This window comes from Rhinoderma darwinii, chromosome 3 (assembly GCF_050947455.1).
Source record: "Rhinoderma darwinii isolate aRhiDar2 chromosome 3, aRhiDar2.hap1, whole genome shotgun sequence".
NCBI lineage: Eukaryota > Metazoa > Chordata > Amphibia > Anura > Rhinodermatidae > Rhinoderma > Rhinoderma darwinii.
The window spans coordinates 250,486,459-250,514,209 of record NC_134689.1 but is presented as its reverse complement, the minus strand read 5'-3'; the positions used below and the strand labels follow the sequence as shown (position 1 = coordinate 250,514,209).

Genomic DNA, 27,751 nt, shown 5'->3' with positions numbered 1-27,751 from the left:
GCATCCCTTGTAGCTAGAGGTTGCCAAAGGAACCAGGTAGAATCAGTGTGTCACATTAAGCAGGGAAATCGCTTTTTCGCTGTGGCAGCCTGGGAGTCACGGTTCAATGTCGCAGGATTGTTCGTTAAGGGCACGTATATATCACTCTATTTCGGCATACTGTTTACACAGGTTGCCATGGTGATTGAGTAGTACGGTCAAAGAGGAGGGCTGGCGCTTCAGGAGATTTGAGATCTTTGTGAGTATGTGATGACACAAGGTAAGTGGTAAGTAATGTTGGGCGACGGCGAACTCCCCTGGGGGGAGGGCAGTGAGTATGTGTCTACTAGTAGGCACATATTCCCGATCTATAAAAAGGTGTAAATTCACAGGTTTGTTCATGTAAATACTAGAGCTGCGGAGGTAGAGAGGGATCGTGTTGGGTTAGTTTTCTATGAGGGATCGTTGAGTGGGATTTGTTTTCTATGAATAGGTTGGTTAGTATTGGAGTGAAAGGGACTGCTGTATTTCTACAACAGGAAGTCAATCAGGTTATTATTCCATGTGTAGTATGGAACATACTATGATGGGGTGATCTGCTGCATGTTGCTGTGGGGGGGACGGGGGACAGAAATCATGGGTTGTGTTAGAGGGGGAGTTCATAAACAAGTTTAACCTCCGACCTTTACTTATTTTTTTCCTGTTTTTAAGCTTAAATAGTGACACTGCTGACATTTTCTTTTATCGATGTGATATTGCCTGTCGAAGGAGCCGGTTCGGCTTCAAGACGCATTGTTTTCACTGTACTTCAAATAAAAGGATTAACATTTTAGATGACTTAAGTGCTATTTATGATCGGGCAACACACAGAAGAAGAAGAAATATGAAGGGAACAGTGCCGAACAGAGGGCTGCTTTTTGCCACTTACACCATGCAACGGGTGCATGTTCCATATTTTCCATTATCGTTTACTACCGGGCAATCTTCTTTCACCCGGACAGACCCGTGGCTTGCAGTTCCCTGGAATTCACCACTACTTTACCGTGTCTACAAGGATGTCACGCTCCTAGCATGGCATCACCAGGTGAGCCATGTTTGGTAGTTTTCACTGCTTGAATTTATCGTGTGATAACTCCCTATGTTGTGCCATTGTGTACCTTTTTATCTTCGAAGTAAGACCAAATATGTGACAGGCAGACAGCAGAGCAAAAAAAGGAGAGATTACGGCCTAGGTCTAGAAAAAAAGCTGGAGACTAAATTTTAGAAGCCAGGCCGCTGCAACGGCAGAAGGAGCATAGGAAAAACGGCGCATAGCAGCACAAAAGATTCGTCCGTTCCACCAACGCCTAGGAACATGAACATGTTCCCCAGTTGTACAGGCAAGTGAAAAAAAGGTGCCAATCCCTAGAGGTGTCCAGATAAAAAAAAAATAGTCTCCATCCCAATAAAAAAAGATCTAGCCTCTGAAGTTATAGGGTCTCCAAATGCGAAGAACCTAAATGGTGTAAATGAGGTAGGGGGGTTGGAGGGGGAATGGGAATTAAACTACTCACAAATCGGGAGTCTTTGGGTGTACGCAGGGTCACCTTATCAGTAACCTCACAAGTATAGTGGGGTCACTGGCACTCCCTCAGCGAATGCAGAAAAAAATGTTTAGGTGACCGGCGAAGAGGAAAATTCAGAATATCAGGTCACGTCTGCCTCCTATAGACACTAGGGTAAAAACTGAATTAGTCTGTGGGAAGGTATGGCCTGCCTGGGCAGAGCCAACACTCTTTCCTACCTAGTGTTGCTGTATCCCCTAATGATATTAATGAGAAAGGGATATTGCCATTTCAAACTTTTAGGGCATATTCACAGGATATACCATAAAATATTTTGTGTGTGGGGTTCACACCTCACCTACTGGTAAAACAGGTGAGCCAAGGCACTGCTGCATATAGGAGACAAAGTAGAGAGGTGGCTGCACATGTGCATGGCTTTCTCTGTTGAGCTCTAAGGGAGTCAGAGACAGCCTAACAAACTTTCTCTGGTGTGTCTTTAAATACCATAGTCCTCAAGTAACAGAGCTGCGCTCCACTTTTGCACACTCGTGCTCTTCCTATGCGCAGGGACTTTACTCATGGTGCTGTATCCTATGTGCAGCCACTAACAGCCACCTTCCTCCCAATAGTTTTGCTTACCGATTAGTATCCAGAAATGTAATGACAGTGAAGTTAGGATAATTGATAACTAGAGAAGTGAGATTATTATATGAGTCCTACTCAAATAAACTAATTGTGGGGAACTCAAAAGACAAGGCTTAACCTGTGGTGGAATCCAAAGCATTGCAGTACAGAAAATGAAGCTTGACAGACTGGCCAATAACTTCGGCAAATGTCAACTGCATCTATTGTATTTGTTGAGTACCCAGAGGGTCCAATGGATGAAGGTCATCCTGGATGAAGCTCTCGTCCTTACCAATAGAGGAAGTCTGAGTGTTGAACTTTCTTATAATAAATAAACATTCCCTAATAGGAAGAAATCTAGTCAGTCCGTTAAAAATAACCCAAGAGTAGTCAAGAAGCTCCACCAAGACCTACCTCAAATAAGTTCAAACCCTGAGCTTCGCTTTGATTGTAAGGTCTAATTATTCCGTCTTCATGAATAAAACGAGGGGGGCGAAGTGGAGAAACATCTTCTGTAGATTCCGCTACTCTGAAGGAAGGAAAAAAAAAATGTGTAAGCCTTGGAGCAAAGAAAATTATCACATATAAATTCAATATATGTCAATGCATTCACCAAGATGAATTACATTAGGCTAGTTAAGAATATTTAAGAAATGAAAAGCTCATAGTGCTGAATATAATAAATATTAACACGTTGCTTGCACTTTTCTTAGGAGTGAGTGTGCCCTGCCTTAAAGAGGCTCTGTCACCAGATTTTGCAACCCCTATCTGCTATTGCAGCAGATAGGCGCTGCAATGTAGATTACAGTAACGTTTTTATTTTTAAAAAACGAGCATTTTTGGCCACGTTATGACCATTTTTGTATTTATGCAAATGAGGCTTGCAAAAGTACAACTGGGCGTATTGGAAAGTAAAAGTACAACTGGGCGTGTATTATGTGCGTACATCGGGGCGTGTTTACTACTTTTACTAGCTGGGCGGTGTGTATAGAAGTATCATCCACTTCTCTTCACAACGCCCAGCTTCTGGCAGTGCAGATCTGTGACGTCACTCACAGGTCCTGCATCGTGTCGGCCACATCGGCACCAGAGGCTACAGTTGATTCTGCAGCAGCATCAGCGTTTGCAGGTAAGTAGCTACATCGACTTACCTGCAAACGTGGATGCTGCTGCAGAATCAACTGAAGCCTCTGGTGCCGATGTGGCCGACATGATGCAGGACCTGTGAGTGACGTCACAGATCTGCACTGCCAGAAGCTGGGCGTTGTGAAGAGAAGTGGATGATACTTCTATACACAACGCCCAGCTAGTAAAAGTAGTAAACACGCCCCGATGTACGCACATAATACACGCCCAGTTGTACTTTTACTTTCCAACACGCCCAGTTGTACTTTTGCAAGCCTCATTTGCATAAATACAAAAATGGTCATAACTTGGCCAAAAATGCTCGTTTTTTAAAAATAAAAACGTTACTGTAATCTACATTGCAGCGCCTATCTGCTGCAATAGCAGATAGGGGTTGCAAAATCTGGTGACAGAGCCTCTTTAAGCAGATCACGAGAGATTACATGTGACTGCTTTACTTATGCATCAAACCCACTGACAGAACACCTTTGTATTGGCACTAAAGAGGTCATAAATTTGCACTTTTTCTGTTGAGTGATGGCCACAGGCTTGTGCTGTGAAAGTCCTTGTGTTAGGTATTCGGAGAACCAAACATGCTCCAAAACATTGATTCAATTCCTACAATATTATTGAACAAGTTTTGTGAGTAGCAAACGGCACTTTCACCTTGTGTCTAAGCCTGTAAATAATATAAAACGTCAATTTATTATCTTTCTGACACATTTCATCCCCTGATGAGTCACATATGATTGAGAGATGCTTGTAGAAGTATAAGGACAGGTTTGAACACAACAGTGGAATTCTGTAAATAAAAATTTATATACAAACGCTTAGAAACATTATGTCATTACAACGCAATGCATATTATTCTAATGACTAATACCCACGATGTACCACTTATTTGCCTTCAGTGGATTTAAGTTTTAATAAATTTAAAACAAAGATCATTACCCACTGAGAAATATTTACTCATGCATTCATTTGTTATGGTGGTTTTCTAGTAGGAGTGCATTAAAAATAAATAAGCAACAATGAAAAAAATGTGACGTCCAACACTCGATCCAATAAAAACCAAAATGTATTTCATACATTTCAAACAAGAATAAAACATTCCTAGGAAGGACGCTTACACGTTTCGAACCAGAGGGTTCTTAGTCACAGCTAACTTCCCTATGCCATTTTATCAGGTTATAAACCAGGGGGGAAAAGATCAAATGTGATCGGTTACCATAATTAACTATTTAGATGCCAGATATGGCATAAAAAATAGTGGACAGGCACAAGCAAGAGACAAAATTTCAGTAAATATAAATATAACCAATAAAGGTGTAGTGTCTAAGCACAAAACAGCGAAACTTACGCTTAACAAGAATAAAATACATAATAAGCAAAATTGGCTTTAATAAATGTACATAAGATCGGTTCTAAAATTCATGCTCTTAGGAAAACGTGTATCCATTTTTAGTATCCAAAACGTTTCTCTGTTAAGTAGGAGCTTACGGCAAAAACAGTTTTATTTTTCTTCTCAGTTTAGTACCAGTTTTCATCAGATAGTAGAGGTTATAAAAACATATTTGCCAGTTTTAAACAAGGATCCTTCACTAAAAAGAAATGTTAGATCCAAAATTACTCATAATTCCACTTGGTTTAGTGTTAAAGGATCATACAAATGTGGATCCACACAATGCGGTTTATGTTCGTTTATGCATAATACAAGTAACTTTGTTTCTTCCACTACTCAAGAACACTTGCCTAAGTTCTTTTTTGAATTGCAACACCACTCATGTAGTGTATGTAAAACATAGCAGAAAGTGCAACGTACAGTATATAGGTTGCACTATACGCTCTTTAAAAAAAATGCATTGGAGAGCATTTTGCTGACATACACAATCCAGGCAAATGCAATGTGTCTGGAGTTGCCAGGCATTTTATGAATATACATCAAGGAGATACAAGCTTCTTGGAAGTTTATGCTATAGAAAAGGTTCTCAGACCCATAAGAGCAGGGGATTGGCGTAAGCTCCTACTTAACAGAGAAGTACTTTGGATACTAAAAATGGATACACGTTTTCCTAAGGGCATGAATTTTAGAACTGATCTTATGTACATTTATTGAAGCCGCTTTGTTTATTTTGTTATGTATTTGATTCTTGTTAAGAGTATGATGCGTTGTTTTGTACTAGACCTTTATTGTTTATATTTACTGACATTTTGTCTATTGCTTGTGCCTGTCTGCAATCTAAACAGTTAATTATGGTAACGGATCACGTGATCTTTTCCCACCTGGTTTATAACCTGAGAAAATGGAATAGGGAAGTTAGCTGTGACTAAGAACCCTCTGGTTCGAAACGCGTAACCGTCCTTCCTAGGAATGTTTTATTCTTGTTTTAAACAGATGAAATAATTTTTTGTTTTTTATTGGATCGAGTGCTAGGCGACATTTTTTTCATTGTTACTTATGACTTCATCTGCTGATGACGAGATCTGCAGTCCTGAGCACCGAATCGGATTACAGCGTGGTGTCTGCAATACTTCAGGTGCACAGTGAGTGGACCAACAATTTTTTGTCGGACATTAAAAAGAAAGGCGTTTGTACTGTGATCAATGGTGAATTAGCTTATATTCTCTGTAATAAATTACATTATGAATTATCAAGCAGGATGCCTTATCATGCAGAGATATAATTCATATTCAACCTGCAAATATACAGCAGAAAAAGAATGACGACAGCACACTGCGACACTAATGCCACCTAAACCACTAAATATAAATAAATATGCACTAAAGCTAAATCTACTTATAATAGGGAGGTTCTTAGTGCACATTTTGATCAAAAAGTGTTTGCCCACCTGCCACGACAAGGCGAGCTCTGTAAGGTGGGAAACTACGCTGCACATACACCCAGAACTGGGACTAAGCCTACATATATACCTGGGGATGGTAGCTTGAGTATTTTTGAACATACAAGCAATGTCTGTGTGTTATTCCTCTCCGATATATATCGATATTCTAATCTATGATTAGACTGCTGGATAAAATTCCTGGAGTGTCTGCTGAAACACTCATATAAATTTAAGTCTAATATATTTTTAGCGATGACTTCCTCAACAGTACCAAATGGCATATTCATGAAAACCCATCGGCACTTATACCAGTTGTTGTTTGTAACAGTAAAAGGGAAACGCATTTTCAATCGCACCAAGTGCGACTCCTTTATGAAAGTGTGTTCACAAGCCAGCACCATATTCCTCAAAAGGTGTGCTCCTTGTTCGGGGATACGGTGCATGTTACCCAACAAATGAAGACTGTAGTACCACTGAGCAGTATGTCAGTTCCAATAAATCTCCCTCTATAAGATCATATACAGTGAAGGAAATAAGTATTTGATCCCTTGCTGATTTTGTAAGTTTGCCTACTGTCATAGACATGAACAGTCTAGAATTTTTAGGCTAGGTTAATTTTACCAGTGAGAGATAGATTATATTTAAAAAAAAAAACAGAAAATCACATTGTCAAAATTATATATATTTATTTGCATTGTGCACAGAGAAATAAGTATTTGATCCCTTTGGTAAACAAGACTTAATACTTGGTGACAAAACCCTTGTTGGCAAGCACAGCAGTCAGACGTTTTTTGTAGTTGATGATGAGGTTTGCACACATGTTATATGGAATTTTGGCCCACTCCTCTTTGCAGATCATCTGTAAATCATTAAGATTTTGAGGCTGTCGCTTGGCAACTCGGATCTTCAGCTCCCTCCATAAGTTTTCGATGGGATTAAGGTCGGGAGACTGGCTAGGCCACTTCATGACCTTAATGTGCTTCTTTTTGAGCCACTCCTTTGTTGCCTTGGCTGTATGTTTCGGGTCATTGTCGTGCTGGAAGACCCAGCCACGAGCCATTTTTAATGTCCTGGTGGAGGGAAGGAGGTTATCACTCAGGATTTGACGGTACATGGCTCCATCCATTCTCCCATTGATGCAGTGAAGAAGTCCTGTGCCCTTAGTAGAGAAACACCCCCAAAACATAATGTTTCCACCTCCATGCTTGACAGTGGGGACGGTGTTCTTTGGGTCATAGGCAGCATTTCTCTTCCTCCAAACACGGCGAGTTGAGTTAATGCCAAAGAGCTCAATTTTAGTCTCATCTGACCACAGCACCTTCTCCCAATCACTCTCAGAATCATCCAGATGTTCATTTGCAAACTTCAGACGGGCCTGTACATGTGCCTTCTTGAGCAGGGGGACCTTGCGGGCACTGCAGGATTTTAATCCATTACGGCGTAATGTGTTACCAATGGTTTTCTTGGTGACTGTGGTCCCAGCTGCCTTGAGATCATTAACAAGTTCCCCCCGTGTAGTTTTCGGCTGAGCTCTCACCTTCCTCAGTATAAAGGATACCCCACGAGGTGAGATTTTTCATGGAGCCCCAGATCGATGTCGATTGACAGTCATTTTGTATGTCTTCCATTTTCTTACTATTGCACCAACAGTTGTCTCCTTCTCACCCAGCGTCTTACTTATGGTTTTGTAGCCCATTCCAGCCTTGTGCAGTTCTATGATCTTGTCCCTGACATCCTTAGAAAGCTCTTTGGTCTTGCCCATGTTGTAGAGGTTAGAGTCAGACTGATTAATTGAGTCTGTGGACAGGAGTCTTTTATACAGGTGACCATGTAAGACAGCTGTCTTTAATGCAGGCACCAAGTTGATTTGGAGTGTGTAACTGGTCTGGAGGAGGCTGAACTCTTAATGGTTGGTAGGGGATCAAATACTTATTTCTCTGTGCACAATGCAAATAAATATATAGAATTTTGACAATGTGATTTTCTTTTTTTTTTTTATATAATCTATCTCTCACTGGTAAAATTAACCTACCCTAAAAATTCTAGACTGTTCATGTCTTTGACAGTGGGCAAACTTACAAAATCAGCAAGGGATCAAATACTTATTTCCTTCACTGTACATACAAAGGCTGTGCAATAGCATGAACACAGATTATGTAGTGCAGTGACAAATATCTTTTTACTATATGCCATAAGCATTGCAGAATTATAATGGCTGAAACATTAGAGAATACACGTCTTCACGCCAGTAGCAAAACATTAACACACACTACCCTCCTGGAGTATAAGCGGTTGACCTAACACACCACAAATTATTCAATGCATTTATTTCTTCAACAGAAAGTTAAAACATACAGTATATTCTAGCAGGCTTCCCCAAAACATGGTATCCTGAAGCAACAATATGTTAAGAATAGCAACATACTTTACAGTATAGTACAGTCAAACTGTGTTTAGTCATTACATACAAAGATACATAGGGACCTGCTCATAAGAGCTTACAATCTTAAAGAGAAGAACCCCCTGCAGCAGTCTATATAAATACCAGCTAAGTTGAAGGAAAGAAAAAAGAGTAAAGAAATTATTAGGACTCCAAGTAAAATGTCTTATTTTTTTTCCAACAATCACAGAAATTTTACGAAACGGGAAGACCACTCCAAAGAATGCAAGAGTACCAAAGAAGAAGTGCAGCTCCAGAGAAATCCACCAGAGATATGTGACGTGTACAAGGGAGATGATAAGCAATAGAAGTTGGAGCAAAAGACTGTGTGGTCTAGAAAACAGTCAGAGACAAGGTTATGTACACAAGTGAGATAGGATTCTGAAAGAGTGTTAACTGAATGTCAAAGAGAAGAGAAGGCAAACCAAAAGCAGAGCTGCCCAGGCCAGGATTCTTGCTTATTGAGGAATAGAGATTGAAGCACCACCATGCAAAGTAAGTTTGCAGGTGAAAAGATCTGCTGAATTCTGAAGCATTTACTATGAAAAGAAGAAGGTAGAAAAGCTAAACAAAGCTACGATAATGATTATTTTTATTCTAGATCATTGCATATGTAAAAATTAGTCACATGCAGAGAATGAGGAAAAGGTGGTTAATATCCATGTGGTATGTTAAAATAAAAGAAGGATTCAATTTACATAGAAGTAGTAAGCCCTAGAAACAAAAGTAGCCAAGAGAAGAAATGCGTTTATTGAGTTGCATATGTCGTGCAGAGGCATTCAGTATAGTCAGCTAATAGAAAGAGGTAGACGTCAAGGTGCAACAATGAATGAATCAAGATTATTGTGTCATATTTTTTAACCCACTCAATCATACTGAATAACTTTAAAGAGGCTCTGTCACCACATTATAAGTGCCCTATCTCCTACATAAGGAGATGGGCGCTGTAATGTAGGTGACAGTAATGCTTTTTATTTAAAAAAAACGATCTATTTTCACAACGTTAGGAGCGATTTTGGTTTATGCTAATGAGTTTCTTAATGCCCAAGTGGGCGTATTTTTACTTTCGACCAAGTGGGCGTTGTACAGAGGAGTGCATGACGCTGACCAATCAGCATCATGCACTCCTCTCCATTCATTTAGACAGCAGAATCTCGTTCTTTCTAGAACATGATCTGCAGCCACATACACAGCGATTCTGCTTGATTAACGTTAATCCAGTGTCCTGATAATGAATACACATGACTATCCAGCCTGGACGTCTTGTGTATTCAGAATCCTGATACTTCTGAATCTTTTCTGTGAGATTCCAGCAACGGATACGAAATCTCGTTTACCTCCGTAATCTCGCGAGATTTCGTATCCGTTGCTGGAATCTCACAGAAAAGATTCAGAAGTATCAGGATTCTGAATACACAAGACGTCCAGGCTGGATAGTCATGTGTATTCATTATCAGGACACTGGATTAACGTTAATCAAGCAGAATCGCTGTGTATGTGGCTGCAGATCATGTTCTAGAAAGAACGCGATTCTGCTGTCTAAATGAATGGAGAGGAGTGCATGATGCCGATTGGTCAGCGTCATACACTCCTCTGTACAACGCCCACTTGGTCGAAAGTAAAAATACGCCCACTTGGGCATTAAGAAACTCATTAGCATAAACCAAAATCGCTCCTAACGTTGTGAAAATAGATCGTTTTTTTTAAATAAAAAGCATTACTGTCACCTACATTACAGCGCCCATCTCCTTATGTAGGAGACAGGGCACTTATAATGTGGTGACAGAGCCTCTTTAAAGAACATTTATAGAAAGATTACTATAGGGCCCTGTTCACACAGAGTTTTTTGACGAGTTTTTTGGGGCAGAAACCACGCCAAAAAACTCCTCAAAAACCGCCCGAAAATGCCTCCCATTGATTTCAATGGGAGGCAGACGAGTTTTTTTACCACGAGTAAAAAAAACTCGTCGTGGTAAAAAGAAGCAACATGACCCATCTTGAGGCGTTTTCCGCCTCCAAAACCCCATTTCAATGATTCAGAAAGAGGAAAAAAAAACCTCGACGAGTGTTTTGACGAGTTTTTGTCAAACCACTGTGCAAAAACCTACTGGAGCAGTTTTTGCAGGAGGAATTTTCCTCCTGCAAAAAACTCCGTGTGAACACAGCCTAGAAATTACTGCACAAAAATAATCACAAAAAATAAGGAGACAAGGCCCTGTTCACACTGAGTTTTTTGACGATTTTTTTGGGGCAGAAACCACACCAAAAAACTCCTCAAAAACCGCCCGAAAATGCCTCCCATTGATTTCAATGGGAGGCAGACGAGTTTTTTTTCCACGAGTAAAAAAAACTTGTCGTGGTAAAAAGAAGCAACATGACCCATCTTGAGGTGGTTTCCTCCTCCAAAACCCCATTTCAATGAGTCAGAAAGAGGAAAAAAAAACCTCGACGAGTGTTTTGACGAGTTTTTTTCAAACCACTGTGCAAAAACCTACTGGAGCAGTTTTTGCAGGAGGAATTTTCCTCCTGCAAAAAACTCCGTGTGAACACTTGAGGCGGTTTCCTCCTCCAAAACCCCATTTCAATGAGTCAGAAAGAGGGAAAAAAAACCCTCGACGAGTGTTTTGACGAGTTTTTTTCAAACCACTGTGCAAAAACCTACTGGAGCAGTTTTTGCAGGAGGAATTTTCCTCCTGCAAAAAACTCCATGTGAACACAGAGGGGATATTTTCTAAGCTAAATGCAACTGAATTGAGGCTCTATTTGCGCCAAAAAAAACTGGCATACATGCCTTGCGCCAGATTATGTGTTTAAGACACTTTTTGCAACTCACTGAAAAGTGTCTAGAAAAGGGGTTGTGGCTCAGCATAAAGTGTTGTCACTTAACTTTAGCCAAAGTGCGCCAACATTTTGCTGCAAAATATTGGTCTAAAGTGAGTCAACCAAGAGGTCGCATAAAGGAAGAGAAAAGTTGTGTTACATGTCTAGGAAGATGCGCCAAATCTGTCATACAGAATGCACTACTGTGATAAATTTGGTGCATCTTTTGTCTTACCGGTCTAGTTTTAAGCTGCCTAAGTTTAAGACAGTAACAAGAAATCTGCCCTAAAATTTGGAAAGCATAATCTGGAGAAGCTAATTAACATCCTAAATGGTGCGGACCCAAAAATCCCATTCCTTACATGAGGAAGCTTCAAGGGTGAGTATCCACGAGGGGAAATAAAAAAAAAGTTATCGTTCCCTATTATTATTTCTTAATATAATTGCGTTACATTGAATTGCTTATTAAAATGTATTAAACCATGTCTATTTTATAAAAAAGTCAAAGCCATATTCCAAGGAATCAAATCCCTGCTGGTAAAAATATATATTACATAGCTATGTTTACCCTTCTTTTTTAAATCATTGTCTGACTGGAAGGGTAAAGGCCCTATTACACTGGCCGATTTTGGCCGGTGCAGTGAGCGCCGATCAACAAGACAGCTTGTTGATCGGCACTCGTTTGCTCCTGTCACCAGGAGCTTTGTATGGGGACAAGCGGTCGTTACTCTGATCGTTCGTCACCATACATCATGTCAGCAGCGTGTCTTCCTGTGCTGTCAACAACGATAATATTTAACTTTTTTAAAACGATACGATCAGCAGATGAACGAGCGTTTGCTCGTTCATCTGCTGATCGTTGCCCTGTTTAAACCGGGCAATTACCGGAAACGATATCGTTTGCCCAACAATTGCCCAGTGTGAAACCCTCTTAAGGGGGCTGTCACCACATTATAAGTGCCCTATCTCCTACATAATGAGATCGGCGCTGAAATGTAGGTAACAGCAGTGTTTTTTATTTTAAAAAACTATCTATTTTCACCACATTATGAGCGATTTTAGTTTTATTTTTAATTACTTTCTTAATGCCCAACTGGGCGTGTTTTTGCTTTTGACCGAGTGGGTGTTGTAAAGAAGTGTATGACGCTGACCAATCAGCATCATACACTTCTCTCCATTTATGTTATCAGCACATAGTAATCCTGCTTTGTTCACTATGTGCTGTCACATACTCAGACATTGTTACTGAAGTATCTTGAGAGTGAATAGACATCACCTCCAGCCAGGAAGCGATGTCTATTCACAATCCCGACACTTCGGTAACGTTTGTGTGGGATTTACAGCACAGAAAGCGTAATCTCGCTGTAAGCTGTCATTTACAGCGTGATCTCGCGAGATTGCGCATGCTGTGCTGTAAGTCACACACAAACATTACCGAAGTGTCGGGATTGTGAATAGACAGCCCATCCTGGCTGGAGGTGATGTCTATTAACTCTCAAGACACTTCAGTAACGTTAATGTCCGAGTATGTGACAGCACATAGTGAACAACGCAGGATCACTATGTGTGGATTACATGAATGGAGAGAAGTGTATGAAGCTGATTGGTCACTGATTGGTTAGCGTCATACACTCCTCTGTACAATGCCCACTTGGTCAAAAGTAAAAACACGCCCAGTTGGGCATTAAGGAAGTAATTAGCATAAAGCTAAAATCGCTCATAACTTGGTGAAAATAGATTGTTTTTCTAAATAAAAAAAACACAGCTGTTACCTACATTACAGCGCCAATCACATTATGTAGCAGATAGGGCACTTATAATGTGGTAACAGAGCCTCTTTAAGCCTCGAAAGTGTTTCTCCACCATTGGAAAAAAAAAGATAAAAATCTGACTACAACCACACCGGGTTCTAGACAGGATGCTTAAAAATTTCTCAGTGCCAACTTTCCAAAAGATTCACAATATCATGAGCAGTGTCATGCCAAAGCAGCACACCTGTAATTCCAGCCTTTTCAGTGTTTCCTGACATGCATCTGCATTGATAGGTGAATCATCAGGAGTTAATTCCATAATGAACTTCAAATAGTGTGTTGTCTTTTGATCACAAAAAAACTAAATTACATATCAGACCTCGTCTTTCATCGACTTACACAGCATGGTGGCCACTGCCATAATGGATGCATCAACAACAAGTGCTGAGTGCTGTGTTGCGTCTATCAAGTATGGCCCTATTCAGACGACCGGGATTGTTGGTCGTGTGACAGATGGTTTTTTCTAACGACCATCACACGGCTGAATTAAAATGAATGCACGTGTATGGGCTATTCAGACGGCCGTTCTTTTAACGGACCGTATGAACGGCCCAGGAAAATATAGAACATGCCCAATTTTTGCCTGTTTTCCCAGCTCCCTCAATAGACTCAAGTCTAGGAGGGATCCGTGAAAACGGGTCCTGCAGTTGTGCAAATAGGCCGTGAAAAATGGGCGATTTGACACCCGGTCGTCTGAATAAAGCCTAACTAAATATCAAACTATGTGAGATTGCACGTATATGTGGCTACAAGAAACACATCTACAGGAATAAAGTAGGGAACCTTCTTTTATGACTTCCCCTTGTAAAGATGTGATGAGAAAGTTGTTTGAATTAATAAGTATGTATAAGTATATAATATTGCCATAGTTCTTAAAGGGGTTATTTAGGTAATATCCACAACATCCGGGTTTTCCAGAACAGCTGAGCATGTTCTGCAACAGTGTTTCCGGAATATTCATAGCAGTGAATGAAAATTAAGAAAACATCGCAGCACAGTCTGTAGCTCGCTGTGCTATTCCGTTTTCATATCTTTCAGGAACTCCCATAGGAGTGAACGTAATGGCTTAGCAAAATGCGCAGTTTCTCAAAAACCTGGCCACCTTGTAAGGCAGTGGCCTGAGTTCAGCGACAAAAGGGAGGATGGGGGTTTGTTGGCCCCATTCTAGATGGGAACGGGTCCCAGGGGTGAGGCGCGCATCTGAATATCCGAGATGGGAATACCCCCTTTAATTCTGTTTATTTAGGTAGTCACTGCCCACAAGCAATATGAGTCAATGTAGAATAGGAAAAATTGTAAGATCTTTAAGTTAAACTGTATTAACTATATAAAACTAATGTCTGGGAACTGTAGAGTTTAAATTACTTGAAAGTTTCAAAAAGCTAGAAAGGCATAGCTGTGAAAAGTAGGAAATTTAGGAAAACTTCAATAAAGAAACAGAATGCTGTTTAACAACAGTTTCAGTAGAATGTTTTAGGGTCTATCCAAATGGTGCCGAAAACCACACTGCAAAACTGCATGCCTTTTTACCGCGGTTTCCGTGATAACTCCAAAACCTCAGCAAATTGCGATAACAATGCATGCATCATTAGAGCAGGTTTCGGCCGCGGAGCGAGAAACGTGACAAAACTGCACCATGTGAATACACCCTCAGTGCGAGTTTTTCTTATAAAGAACAGCTGTAGTGGTATGTACGCTTTGCAAGATCAAGGTCAGCTGGTATATACTTTGCTACACATATCTTGGGAAAGCGTCATGCACAAAATGAATTTAAGAATGGACAACTGGAATTGGAAAGCATGAATTAGCATGCCAAGCACATGTCAAAGTGCAAAATTGCTAAAGTGCGACTTGCAAGGCAAACTTTTGTTTCTTACCAATAAAGGGAAAGATCTGGCTTATTGATATAAAATATCCTTTTCATGCTATTCGTGAACGAAGCTGCAAATAATTATATTTGACACATTCTATACTACTGAAATGCTAGGATTTGCTGTAAATCAGTGATGTGTGTGCTTCGACAGAGAATCCATTTCCTTGGAACATTCATACCTCTGGATTCCCTGGAAGGTGCTGCTTGCCATGTCAATAATTCCACCTGTAGGTCTTGCCACAACACCTACAAGTCCTTTTCCTATGCCCTTGAAGAAACCAGCAGCGCCTTCTTTCTTAGCTCCTGCACCAAAAAGGATGAATAGAAAATTAAGGTTAATCACTAGCAGCAATACCGTACTGATTTCAGCTATAGAAACAAACTAGTGAATAATAAAGTCGGCATTCCTTCCTAATAGATTAGGATGAATAATCTACACAATGCATGGCCTCAAAACATTCCTTATGTGCAGTAAGCATATAGCAAGCATTCCTAAACTCCACAAGGATCAAATAAATGATGGTATATATTTATAGAGATATATGTCTGTTACATCCACAGCATGTGAACACTTCACATCAATCAGCCATGCCTTCATGATTCTTAAACATTCTCATATTAGAAGTAATACCGTAGAACTAAGTGAATATTTGGTGCTTACCTTCCACTGGCTTTGTAATGATCCCAGTCACTCCTCCCACCACACCCTAAAAGAGATTCAGTTTAATTGTATGTAGCAAAACCTTATCGTGTCTGTTTGGTTTCAGATCAAGTATTTCTTGTAACTTTGTAAACCATTCAGTCATAATTCTGGTTCATCTAACATAATTGACTTTTTCCATAAAATTAAGAGGCGTATTATCGAACAATAAAAATAAAATAAAAATGTATCTGGTCATTGCCCTGAAACAGTTGTTTGCTTATGTTTAGGATTTACCCAGCTTGTTGAAAAATGTTGTTAAAAAGAACCGCCAATATAACTGGAAACACGTGAGATAAATCAATGACAGACATTTTTCTGGACTTCCTAATTGATGAACACAAATCTCAGTCTCTCCCCAACTTGATATGGCTGTTTAGAAGAATGGTAGATTAGGGGCCAGCAACCTTCGGCACTCCAGCTGTTGTGAAAGTACAATTTTCAGAATGCCCCGACAGCCTTTGGTTGAAATAATAAAGCCCATGGCTCTTAGGGCATGCTGGGAACTGTAGTTTCTCAAGAGCTGGAGTGCCGAAGGTTACTGACTCCTGCGCAGATCTCAGTTGGTTTTTCTTTTTGTGGGGGAGGAGTTAAGTAAGCGTGATTTCATGGGGCATGTGTGATCTACTAAAAGACAACATGTGTAAACATCTGAAGCCTCTTAAGGAATATACCATACAATGCCGCCACTAGTGGTAGATTAGAAGGTGGGAATTTATTAAGACTGGCATTTCATACATCAGTCTTAACAGGAAACAAGCTGAAGTAAGATGCAACAAATTAAGAGGCGCACGCCTCTTAAAAAGAAGGTGTTGCGCCTCCTTAACAAATGTGTTGCATCTTTGGCTGTCTGTGCACCAATAAGTAAAATCTACATCAACTAAGAGGTGGCGTACATTTTCGCTATAATTTACCCCAGTCCGTAAATAATAGTAAATGCATCAGGCCGTGAGGGCCTGACCGCTTCCGCTTAGCTCCACCCACTTTTCAAGAAAAAGTTGCGAAAGTGGCAAAAACGATCCAAAAGTTAAAATTTTTGCAACTTTTAAGCCGTTTGCGACATTTTAGAAACGTAGTTGAGTACCCCCCTAAGAGTGTAAACACATAGTTGGACTTTTGACAGAGAAAGAGAGAGAAGGCAGGGAGCACTACCTATTGACTGACCAACTAGATTAAGTTAACCAAAGGAGGGCTGGCTGTTGCTTATACAGAAATATTATTTTCAACAGAGACGTTGATGCACTTGCTTGCTACTGCAGCTTGATGTACACTCTTAGTAAACTCTTCATTCAGACTCATACAATTTCTCATTTAGTAACTCGAAATTTCTATAGTGTTATGGAACCTTATAGCTGCAAAATGAAGTTAAAGAAGAAAACCCCAAAAATGTGGTTCATAAAGTAATACAGAACATAACTACTATGACATGTGACAGTTAACACAGTCTAGCGGGTTGCTTGTAGTCCACAGGAGTCTGGTCAATTCATGAGCGCAATCAGTTTCTGCGGGAGTTGGTTTCAATCACTATCAATATAGCAAATCATTTAGCAGCACAAATGTAATATTGCCAGTCCGAGCTAAAAGACCCACTCAGCTATATGATCTGCAGAATACACACAATTACAACATACATTATATAATAATGGGGTACTGCAATAAAGTATTACAGCTTGTAAATATCCATTCCTGAATATATTTGCATGTTTAGAATTTATTTCTCACAAACCTTAAAGAGATGACTATTCAATGGATTACAGTGTCGGCCATCATGTAAGTGAGCAGCATGCACTGTAAGGCCAGGACTACTGATTGATTTTAACTATTGAGCTACCGCTGAAGTCCAAATGAGGACATTGAGTCATTTCAATTAGTAGCGCTACAAAAAGTCTCAGTCTAGCCCTGGCCTTACAATACATTTTTCGTGCTACAGTAATAAGATGATCAGAGGCCGTGTTCTATTTAAAAAGGGGTTCTCTTTGTGAGGCAACCCTTTTAAAATGATATTTCTTTCTCCAGTAATGCTCACCCGTAAAAATCCTTTTCCTCCCTTGGCCAAACTATCTCCAAAATCCTTTGGCTGCCTGCCCATTTCTTCTCTCCTTTTCTGCTGATATTCTTTATCCATGGTGATGGCAGCCAATCCCTTCCCCACAGATCCAGTGATACGTGAGACAACTCCGGCTGCTCCCCCTGTGTGGAAAGATTGGGGTTAATGAAGTGGACTGCACTAAATAATCCCCCAAAAACCTTTTTAAACATTTACCAAAAGAAAAGCAAACCCAAATCAAAAGTAATTACAGTTCATACAAGGTTTTAAAAAACATATGTTTGCTTATTCCATTGAAGAGGCAGTGAAGTAACAATCGATTCCTACCTCATGACCACGGCCTCCTCTAAAACTACAGAAATTCACAGAGCATAACTCACCAACTGTATGCCCAAGGAGGCTCTTTACACCAATTACCAAGCCCTCTGCAAACTCCTCAGGTCCCTGCACTGCACCCTGCAGAATATACAATTGCATTTTAGAGCTGAAGATGCCAGAGAATGTATTCAGCATTCATTCAAATTATTTGAAATTAAAACACAATAAAGCAAGATTAGCACTGACATTTTCATTTATCATTGAATTATCATAAAGCAGCAACTATATGAAGATGTTGAATAACCCAGAGATTAATTTATTTGCCTTAAAGGCTATGGAAACATTTGAAGATAATTTTTTTTACTAAAACAATGTATTATAATGTTTAGTGTAACTTTGTAAATGGTTTTCATTAAAAAATGTTTTTACTTTTGAGATACATCTTCTATGTATCCTGGATACAGAGAAGCTGTATCTTGCGCTTAACCCCGAATCTGTCAGGTCAGTAGGACTGACGGCTTCAGGGACAGCGGGTTAGACATGCAGGATCGAGCTGTTAATGATAACATCTAAGTAACTTAGATGTGATCGATAACAGGTGGATCCTGCATGTCGACTCACTGTCACCAAAGCAGTCAGTCCTGAAGACCTGATGTATTCAGGTTTCAGAGCAAGATACAGCTTCTATGTATCAGGGATACATAGAAGCCGTATCTCGAAAAGTATTTTTTTAATAAGAAACAATTAAAAAGTTGCACTAAACACCATAATACATTTTTTTAACACTAAAACAAAGGCTTCAAAAGTTTCCATAGCCTTTAAATTTTCATTGGAATGTACAACATAATATCCAGAACAAGAGCTCACTTGAAAGGGTTCATAGAAGAAAGCCTCCACTCCTTCAGATAGTCCTCTAATCAGGCCAAAGGGATTTCCCAAGACATCCAGGCCCAAGACAAGGACATAAAGCTGCTTTAAGAACTGCAAGGGAACAAATACCAAAAAGAGTCAGTGGATGACCAAATGCGACCAAAAGACAAACCCAAAAAAATAGTTTTCCACTCATTACGAAAAATGAGTGTGAGAAACCTCTGATTTATACATGTGTTTTGACAGTAACAATATCTCACCTGTTCACTGTAGTGTCTGGCAACAAGTTTCATTAGTTGATCTCGCTTGTAGAACTTATAGCTTACTCCAAAACAAGCCAGCCTGTGGACAAGAACAAAGAAGTTTTCAGCATGCTGTATATTTAAATCATAAGTCTAGAATAAGTACAGCGCTACAGTGCTTGAGGTCATCATTGCTGATCGTGTGCTGGAGTGTCAAACACAGTATACAGAAATGTTACACCATTTTTTGCAAACTACCAATTTTCACGTATAATCTGGAGAGGTTAATATGGGTGACTCATTAGCAAAGTCAATTTTATAGCACATAAGACACAAAAACCTGCGCCTGTATATAGCGCAGTATTTAGTGGAAAAGATTTTGATAGATAACGTAACTCTCATTTAGGTAGATATAATTAGGATGGTCTCCCTATACATGGTATAAGCTTCTCTGGGCTTTCCTTGTTCTGGAAATGAAGAAATTACACCATAGATGTCTTAACCTGGAAATGACAGATCTACAGGAATATGAAAAAAAAACAAAAAACGTTTTTCCTATTATTACTATGAGTATTGTGAGGAGCAAAACCTCATGAGTGTAAAAGAACGGAGAAAGAATCCGCATGAAAACTATTAAAAAAGAAGAGATAAATAAAACAACTGATTTTACTGTTCGGCACCTTGTTCCTTTGTTAGCCCATTAAGCTCATTTTATTATCTCACCTATATTACTCCTATTGAAGCATTCTGTCTTTTAATTGGCTTACTGGATATTGTTATAGGTTCGACTACCCTCATAGGAGGTTTAGACCTCAGCAATATACTTAGTAATAATAAAATAAACATTTTATTTAAAATAATTTTCTATTCCATGTCAATACAAGTATGGAATAATATCTTCACTACAAACAATATAACATTATATACCAGTGCATGTTTTTGTGTTGTGTGTTTTATCGTATACATCTGTCCACCCTTAGCTTTTCTGGAATTGCGTTAAGTTCTATAATTTGTCCTGATACAAATTCAATACAATCTAGCGCCATCCAGTAAAAAAAAAAGTATACTGTACTTTTTTTTTTATTTTTTAACATGGGAGCCAATGGGCGACGGATGGTCAAGGGATAGCATCCATCAGAGGCATTCGTCAATGCCATCCAGTAAAAAAAAAAAAAAAATGCATACGTCAAAGTTTTACTTTTTTTTTTTTCTTTTAATATCGGAGCTTATGGGCAACTGATGGCTGATGGATGGTATCAGTGATAGGTATCGGTCGGCGGTATGTGTTATTTTTACATGTTTGTTTAACATCTAGCACCACACATCCTTAGATATGTTGAGTTTAGACTATGTTCACATCTGCATTGTTTTCTATGTTCTGCTTTGTTAAAGGAGCAGAACAAGGAAAAAAACGGAATTGCCGGATACAACAGTGCCTGACGATACCCATTAACGTTAATGGGTTCCGTCGGGTTTCCGTAATATTGCTGTACAAAATAGCGCTGTTTTGTCCAGCAAAAATGACGGCGTCTGCGACGGAGGCCCCTAACGGAGCCTCCGGTGCAGATATAAACAGAGCCTTAGAGATAAGGGAGGATACATCTGTATACAGATCACCCATTTCCCACCCTGCAGTACTTGACTAATGTAGCCACCTTTCAAGTGAAGTTACACTAAATCTTATTACTTATTCTTCACAACTCCATTTCATTGTATAGAAATGTTTTCAAGATTGAGAAGGCAATGACTTAGAAAAATATTACGTTTCAAAATTTTGCATGGTGTAATGCCACTCCTCCCGATCACCGCTCCTATTGATTACAGATTGATAGTCATACGGGGAGATTTATCAAAATTACAAAAAGAGAAATGTGGAGAAGTTGCACATAGCAAGCATTCAAATTCAGACTCACATTCTTCAGCGGCCATATGGAAACTAAAAGCAGCAACCAATTTGATAACCATGGGCAACAGCTATACTTTTGAACAAATTTTGATAAATCTCCCCAAGAGAAAGGGGTGGCACACGTTCAAGTGAGAGGAAAGCAAGGTGAGGTCACAACTAGAATAACTAAATTGTCACTGTCTTATGGGTGGCTAAGATCGGAAAGAGTAGTCGGTGGGTTGGAAGTAGTGGTACTCTCTGGAGACTCCGTTTTTCAGTAATATATATTTTAGTATCATGTAAATCACATTTAAATAGTGTCGATTTATTTATTTATGTTACTTATATAGCACCAACATATTCCGATACATTGTGCAGAAGTTGTCACTATGCAATATCCTCAATGGGCTTCACCAACTAAATTCCCTAGCTGTATGTTTTTGAAGTACCCAGACGAAACCCAAACACGTATAAAAGTGGATTTGTACCTCTTAATCTATTGTTCTAATTTGCACTACTATTTATATGTGATGACCACCGGATTGTAATGAACATTAAAAATTTAAATTTACTTGAAAATTAGATCATCCACATCAGTAAGAGTAGCTCCAATGCTTTTTAGAAGGAGGTTGATTGAGCTGATGGCAACAATCTCATGTTCCTCCTTGTTTGACTGTTCCCCTCCAGTTCCCAGCGAGAGGCTTAGATGTAACTATAAAAAATACATGGAGTTGTACATAGTAAACAAAATGATGAAAAGGAAACCATTGGTAAAAATACGTCCTAGTATGGTAATTTTTTATTAAAGCGTAACTAAACTTTCAACAAACTTCTGACATGTCAGTGACGTCAAAAGTTTTTGATCGGTGGGGGTCTGAGCACTGAGACCCCCACCGATCGCTAAAACGAAGCGGCAGAAGTGCTCAGGTGATCGATGTGCCGCTTAGTTTCTGATCGGCTTTTTTCGGAAAACCAATGTAACGGTGTACGGCCCATAGACTTTCTTTTGAGTCCGTACAACGTTACATCGGCTTTCCGAGAAAAGCCGATCAGAAACCAAGAAGCTTAGCGCTCACTCGAGCTCTTTTGCAGCTTTGTTTTAGCAATCGGTGGGGTTCTCGGTGCTCAGACCTCCACCAATCAAAACTTCTGACGTGTCACTATGACGTGTCACAGGTTTGTTGAAAGTTTAATGACCCTTTAAGTTCCCTCAGAGGATGTCAACGAACATCCTAGACTTTTGAATCGGATTTGTTTTGAAGCTATACAAGTGCACGGATGAATCATTGCGCAATTAGGCAGATTTACTTTTGAGGAGGTCTAGAAAACTAGGTGAAAACCCCTGTGGAAAGCTGATCGGCGACCATTTGGTTGGCACCCAGCTTTCTCAGTAACAACTGCAAAGGTCCATTTACATGAGCAGATATTCATTTAAGTGATTATCTAATAGCGAATACAGGCGCACATTTTCACAAAACTTTATCGGCTAAATGATTGTCCTAAATTCATCGTTTGGTCACTTAATCGAACATCTTTCACTGCATTCACACCTGTGGTATATTAGAAGATAATTGGTAGGGTATACCTCTTTAATAATTTCACTTCATCTAACGATCAAATGACCAATATTTACATACCCCGATATATCGACCAACAATAATTTTTGTGTTTGCATAAACGATTTTTCACACGTTTAAAGATTGTTTTATCGCTAATCATTCAGTCGCTACATCTATTCACATTAAGCAATTATCGTGCACGCTCGCTCATTGGCGTTTGAATCTGACCAATTATCTGCTTGTGTAAATGGGCCTTCAACAAGAAAGAAAAAAGAAATTACTAGACAGAAGACGGAACTTATGGAGAAATGCTATTTAAACATCACCAACAACACCAACTGTAATATAAAAATTCACAATACTACCTTCACAGGAGATATGTGGAAGTGTTCAAAGAAGCTCAAGGTGGTGATATCAGTCATGGAGGATTCCATCAGCTCTGTGTTTAGAGAATCTAGATCTGTCTGGATTAGCTTGGTCTGCATTTTAACCAGAGAAAACCTTATAAACGCATCTAATCTTTTATGCAGATTACATATATCAAAGAAATGTATATGTAACAGATTAAATAGTTATTCTAATAGCGTTATTACTGTTAAACACGGTATACAAAAGTGGAACAGGTCACAAAGTATAATTATTTACAGAGAAAAAAGAAAAGGCATGGTTTCTTAACTAATACTGTATAGCACTTGTCATGAATATTGATTAATCGATGTAATATTTCTTCTGGAGGAGAAAAAAAACCCCACACAGTATTCTCCTGAAAATGACACTTACATCTTAATTGTAGTCTCCTGTATTTACCAAGAGGTAATAATGAGAGGTTCTTGCACATCAATTATGTGATGTGGGATTACTACAATGGTAGCACTGTATAATACATGTAGTATAGTTCAACGATATACGGATGTAGCCATCTTTAACTTGATTCTGATAACTTGCTGCAGCGTGATATCACACAACAAACGCCATTGACAATGTCAAGATAAGAGATCTAGTCATTGTTTATTTAATGCGTTAAAAGTAAAAGGTAAAGAGGACTACATCTGTACCACTGTTCCTACTGACTGAAAAGTTCAAAATAAAACTAAATAGCTTTTTACTTACATTTTACTCACTCGAGTTAAACGGTCAGTAACTAGTCTTGAATATATCTATACAACTATTAAAGCGTACCTCCACTTTCAGTGAAAAACTATTAGGGTATGTGCACACACACTAATTACGTCCGTAATTGACGGACTTATTTCAGCCGGAAGACCCGGACCGAACACACTGCAGGGGGCCGGGCTCCTAGCATCATAGTTATGTACGATGCTAGGAGTCCCTGCCTCGCTGCAGGACAGCTATCCCGTACTGAAAACATGATTACAGTACGGGACAGTTGTCCTGCAGCGAGGCAGGGACTCCTAGCATCGTACATAAGTATGATGCTAGGAGCCCGGCTCCCTGCACTGTGTTCGGTCCGGGACTTGCGGCCGAAATACGTCCGTCAATTACGGACGTAATTAGTGTGTGTGCACATACCCTTATAGTGCAGGAGTTTGCACTAGAATAGTTTTTCTAAATTCCTTGTATTACTGATTTTGCTTTTAGCAGCAGAGCGGACTGTCTATAGTCTGTGCGGTCGGCTGCTCATAAATAAGAGCGCCCTGCTAGTCTCCACGGCTCCCGTATGCAGAACGGCCGTTAGCACTATAGAATCCTATATGCGTTCATTATGGCTCCCGTATGCAGAGCAGGACGCTCTGTCTCCAACTGCAGAATTATGAGCAGCAGACAGTCAGTGCTGCTGCTAAAAGCAAAATCGGTAATACGTGATTTAGAAAAAACTATAATCGTTTTAATCGCACTATAGTCATTTTTTCACGAGGGACGCTTTAATTATACTGTTCAAAACCATGTTTTTCTAAGCATCTACTTCCATCATAAAATGTATTACTTTATAGTATACGAGTAATGGCAAAATATTTAACAAAATAATAAAATTAGCAATGCAAAAGTATGAGTCAAAAAGCCAGCAAAAGAAGCAGATTAACTATAACATAACGGTTCTTAAGAAATGCTATTTAAATCTATTTCTACAAAGAAAACCAGAATACGCAGTACATATTGCTGCATCATTGGACAATTACCGTTTATTGCACAATCTACAAAATAAATGTGAAGTGAAATGTGGCACATGGGAAACGTTGGCCACCCCAAGTCATCTTGCACGTACTCCATGCTTCAGATGTGTGCACGGATTCTCAGTAATATTCATGGTTTCCTGAAGTAGTTTGTGTTTAATTTGCAGGTATCCAAAAAAATACAAGAGAGTGAAGCAGCAGAGGTCCCGATAACTGGGATGGTGTCACGCTGTCCTATAATCGGACAAACCACATCCGATCTAATGCAATCTTCACATCAATTGTCTGACAACAATGGCCACTTTTTGATTGAGGTTTCACGAATAAACAAAAACCTTTTTGATATTCTCTGGAGAGGTGTCCTGTTGTCCGACCATTGATGTGATTTGCAGGTATGTCTTAAATCATCTTGCAACATCTTTTGAGTTTGTTTCTCAATGACTTTGTGACATTAGTTTGCAGGATTTGTCAATTCTTTATTTTCTCTACCAGCATGGGGTTTCCTTCCATATAGCCCTAAAGCATAAAGTTTACGTCTGCTGACCTTGTAGGGGGTTAGATATGAATAGGAAAAATCAGATTCCATTACAAACAGTTCTGCCAGTATTTATATCCGTTAGAATGTTATGGTTTTCTAGGTCATTGCAAAAAAGACGACAACTGTAAATCATTTAATGATATTGTGATGTCTTACACGTTGTTTCTCAACTTCAGGAAGGCTGGAAGGAGTGAATAACTCTATGATTGCTGCAAGAAAGCCCTGGTCGACCTTTAGAGCCATACACTGGATCAGAACCATGAAGTATCTGTACAGAAACATATTCGCATTAAACTCAGAAAACTGTTCTAGAACAAGATTATATGCCAAAACATATTAAATAATTGTGTTACTTGCAGATACAAGAAAAAAAAAAATAGTAGTTTAAAATCCAGTTTACAAATTAATATTTTCTAGATCATGTACTTACTTAAATTGCATGACTTTGCTAAATTCATTGAATCTGGTGATGATACTGATATCTATAAACGGCTTTGGTTCTGCCAAGACAAAGAGTCATAAGAAATTAGATCCTTGAAAAAAAACGGATGCATATTTTAATTTTCCCGTAAAAAGCAGGAGTTTTATTTTGCCAGTGTTCTGTATCCTATACAGTGGAATATAATGCAGCTCCCACCACACAAAAAAAACAACACATTTTATCTAAAAGGCTTGAAATTCTTCTTCTACATTAGCATTTCTGATATTTAGAGCAATACTCTGGGGAAAATGTTTGTAATCACACCGAAACTTGTCAATATAGATATGTAAAAAGTACTGCCTATAAAATGAAGAGTCAATATGGTTTATGGTCAAGTCAATAAGTTGATACCTTTAAAGTAGATCTAATTCTAAATCATATTTGTCCACCAAAATTTAATTGTGGGTAAGTATTAGAATCCTCTTTAAAGAGGCTCTGTCACCAGATTTTCAAACCCCTATCTCCTATTGCATGTGATCGGCGCTGCAATGTAGATAACAGTAACGTTTTGTTTTTTTCAAAAACGAGCATTTTTGGCCAAGTTATGAGCATTTTTATATTTATGCAAATGAGCCTTTCTTAAGTACAACTGGGCGTGTATTGTGTTTGTTACATCTGGGCGTGTTTACTTCTTTTACTAGCTGGGCGTTGTGAATGGGAGTGTATGATGCTGACGAATCAGCATCATCCACTTCTCTTCGTTAACACCCAGCTTCTGGCAGTTCAGACACACAGCGTGTCCTCGCGAGATCACGCTGTGACGTCACTCACTTCCTCCCACAGGAACTTCAACGCGTCGGATAAGCGAGGACACGCTGTGTGTCTGTGAACTGCCAGAAGCTGGGTGGTAACGAAGAGAAGTGGATGATGCTGATTCGTCAGCATCATACACTTCTATTCACAACGCCCAGCTAGTAAAACAAGTAAAAACGCCCAGATGTACATACACAATACACGTCCACTTGGACTTAAATTTAAACATGCCCAGTTGTACTTAAGAAAGGCTCATTTGCATAAAAATGGTCATAACTTGGCCAAAAATGCTAGTTTTTGAAAAAAAAAAACACGTTACTGTTATCTACATTGCAGCGCCGATCTGCTGCAATAGGAGATAGGGGTTTGAAAATCTGGTGACAGAGCCTCTTTAACTGTATCTTAACAATATTTTGCGTTGTGGACATTTACAGTGGATACGGCTTGTTTCAACAACCACTTATATACACATTCTGTATTTGTCAATGTTACTTTGTTACTTAATGTTATAGTGGAGCAGTTTTGTATTGGGACAAGGCCATGCTGGTGCAGGTACAAACATAACTAAACTCAGAAGGCATCACAAAATAAAGATTTTTTACCAGAGTCTAAAGCAATAGATTTGGGAGGTGCAACTGGATGGAAGACGGCAGGAAACATAGAACCAGGAAGCTGGTTATCCACCTGACAAGAAAAAAAACACACTTTATGCTACGATTCGTAGCACTTTTGTTGCGCATTTTCCTAGTTTGTTTAAAGCCAAAACTAGGAATGAAAACTAAACACAAAAAAAGTGAATGTTTAAATGAGTTTTTGCATACCCACACCATCTCTGGATATTATAGATTACTCAAAGAAAGCACTTCAAATACAAGCCACATTTTGCCAAAGTGGAACACCGTATTTATATTTTTTTCTCTATAAATTTTACTTCACCTGTAACCAGTATAATTGTGCTCGTAAACTTCTTTGATGTGGAGACTGTTTCAGTTCTATGTGGATACCAGAGAGGAAGCTTCTTCTGATTTTGCATTTGATTGGCAAGCGCATTTCCATACAGCTGAAGCTGACCTGCATGTGGTTAAGATACAGATTATTAGGCTGGGTTTCCACGTAGTGGACACAGCGGGACTAACATATGGCCAAAAACCACACCAACAAGTGGTT

The 27,751-nt window shown here is 39.2% G+C and overlaps 1 protein-coding gene across 6 annotated transcripts in view; it reads right to left on the bottom strand.

Annotated features, from left to right (window-relative positions):
• VPS13C (vacuolar protein sorting 13 homolog C) overlaps positions 1-27,751 on the bottom strand; it is a 396,337-nt gene that overhangs the window by 29,060 nt on the left and 339,526 nt on the right. For all 6 annotated transcript variants that reach the window (XM_075857708.1, XM_075857702.1, XM_075857703.1 and 3 more), the window contains 13 exons: positions 27,521-27,655; positions 27,187-27,268; positions 25,781-25,850; positions 25,507-25,618; positions 23,046-23,159; positions 21,694-21,833; positions 19,255-19,336; positions 18,992-19,105; positions 18,187-18,262; positions 17,786-17,949; positions 15,721-15,766; positions 15,239-15,362; positions 2,562-2,676 (listed from right to left, as the gene is read on the bottom strand). In XM_075857708.1, coding sequence (XP_075713823.1) covers positions 2,562-2,676; positions 15,239-15,362; positions 15,721-15,766; positions 17,786-17,949; positions 18,187-18,262; positions 18,992-19,105; positions 19,255-19,336; positions 21,694-21,833; positions 23,046-23,159; positions 25,507-25,618; positions 25,781-25,850; positions 27,187-27,268; positions 27,521-27,655 — 1,374 coding nt within the window. The remainder of the gene's footprint in view (positions 1-2,561; positions 2,677-15,238; positions 15,363-15,720; positions 15,767-17,785; positions 17,950-18,186; positions 18,263-18,991; positions 19,106-19,254; positions 19,337-21,693; positions 21,834-23,045; positions 23,160-25,506; positions 25,619-25,780; positions 25,851-27,186; positions 27,269-27,520; positions 27,656-27,751) is intronic.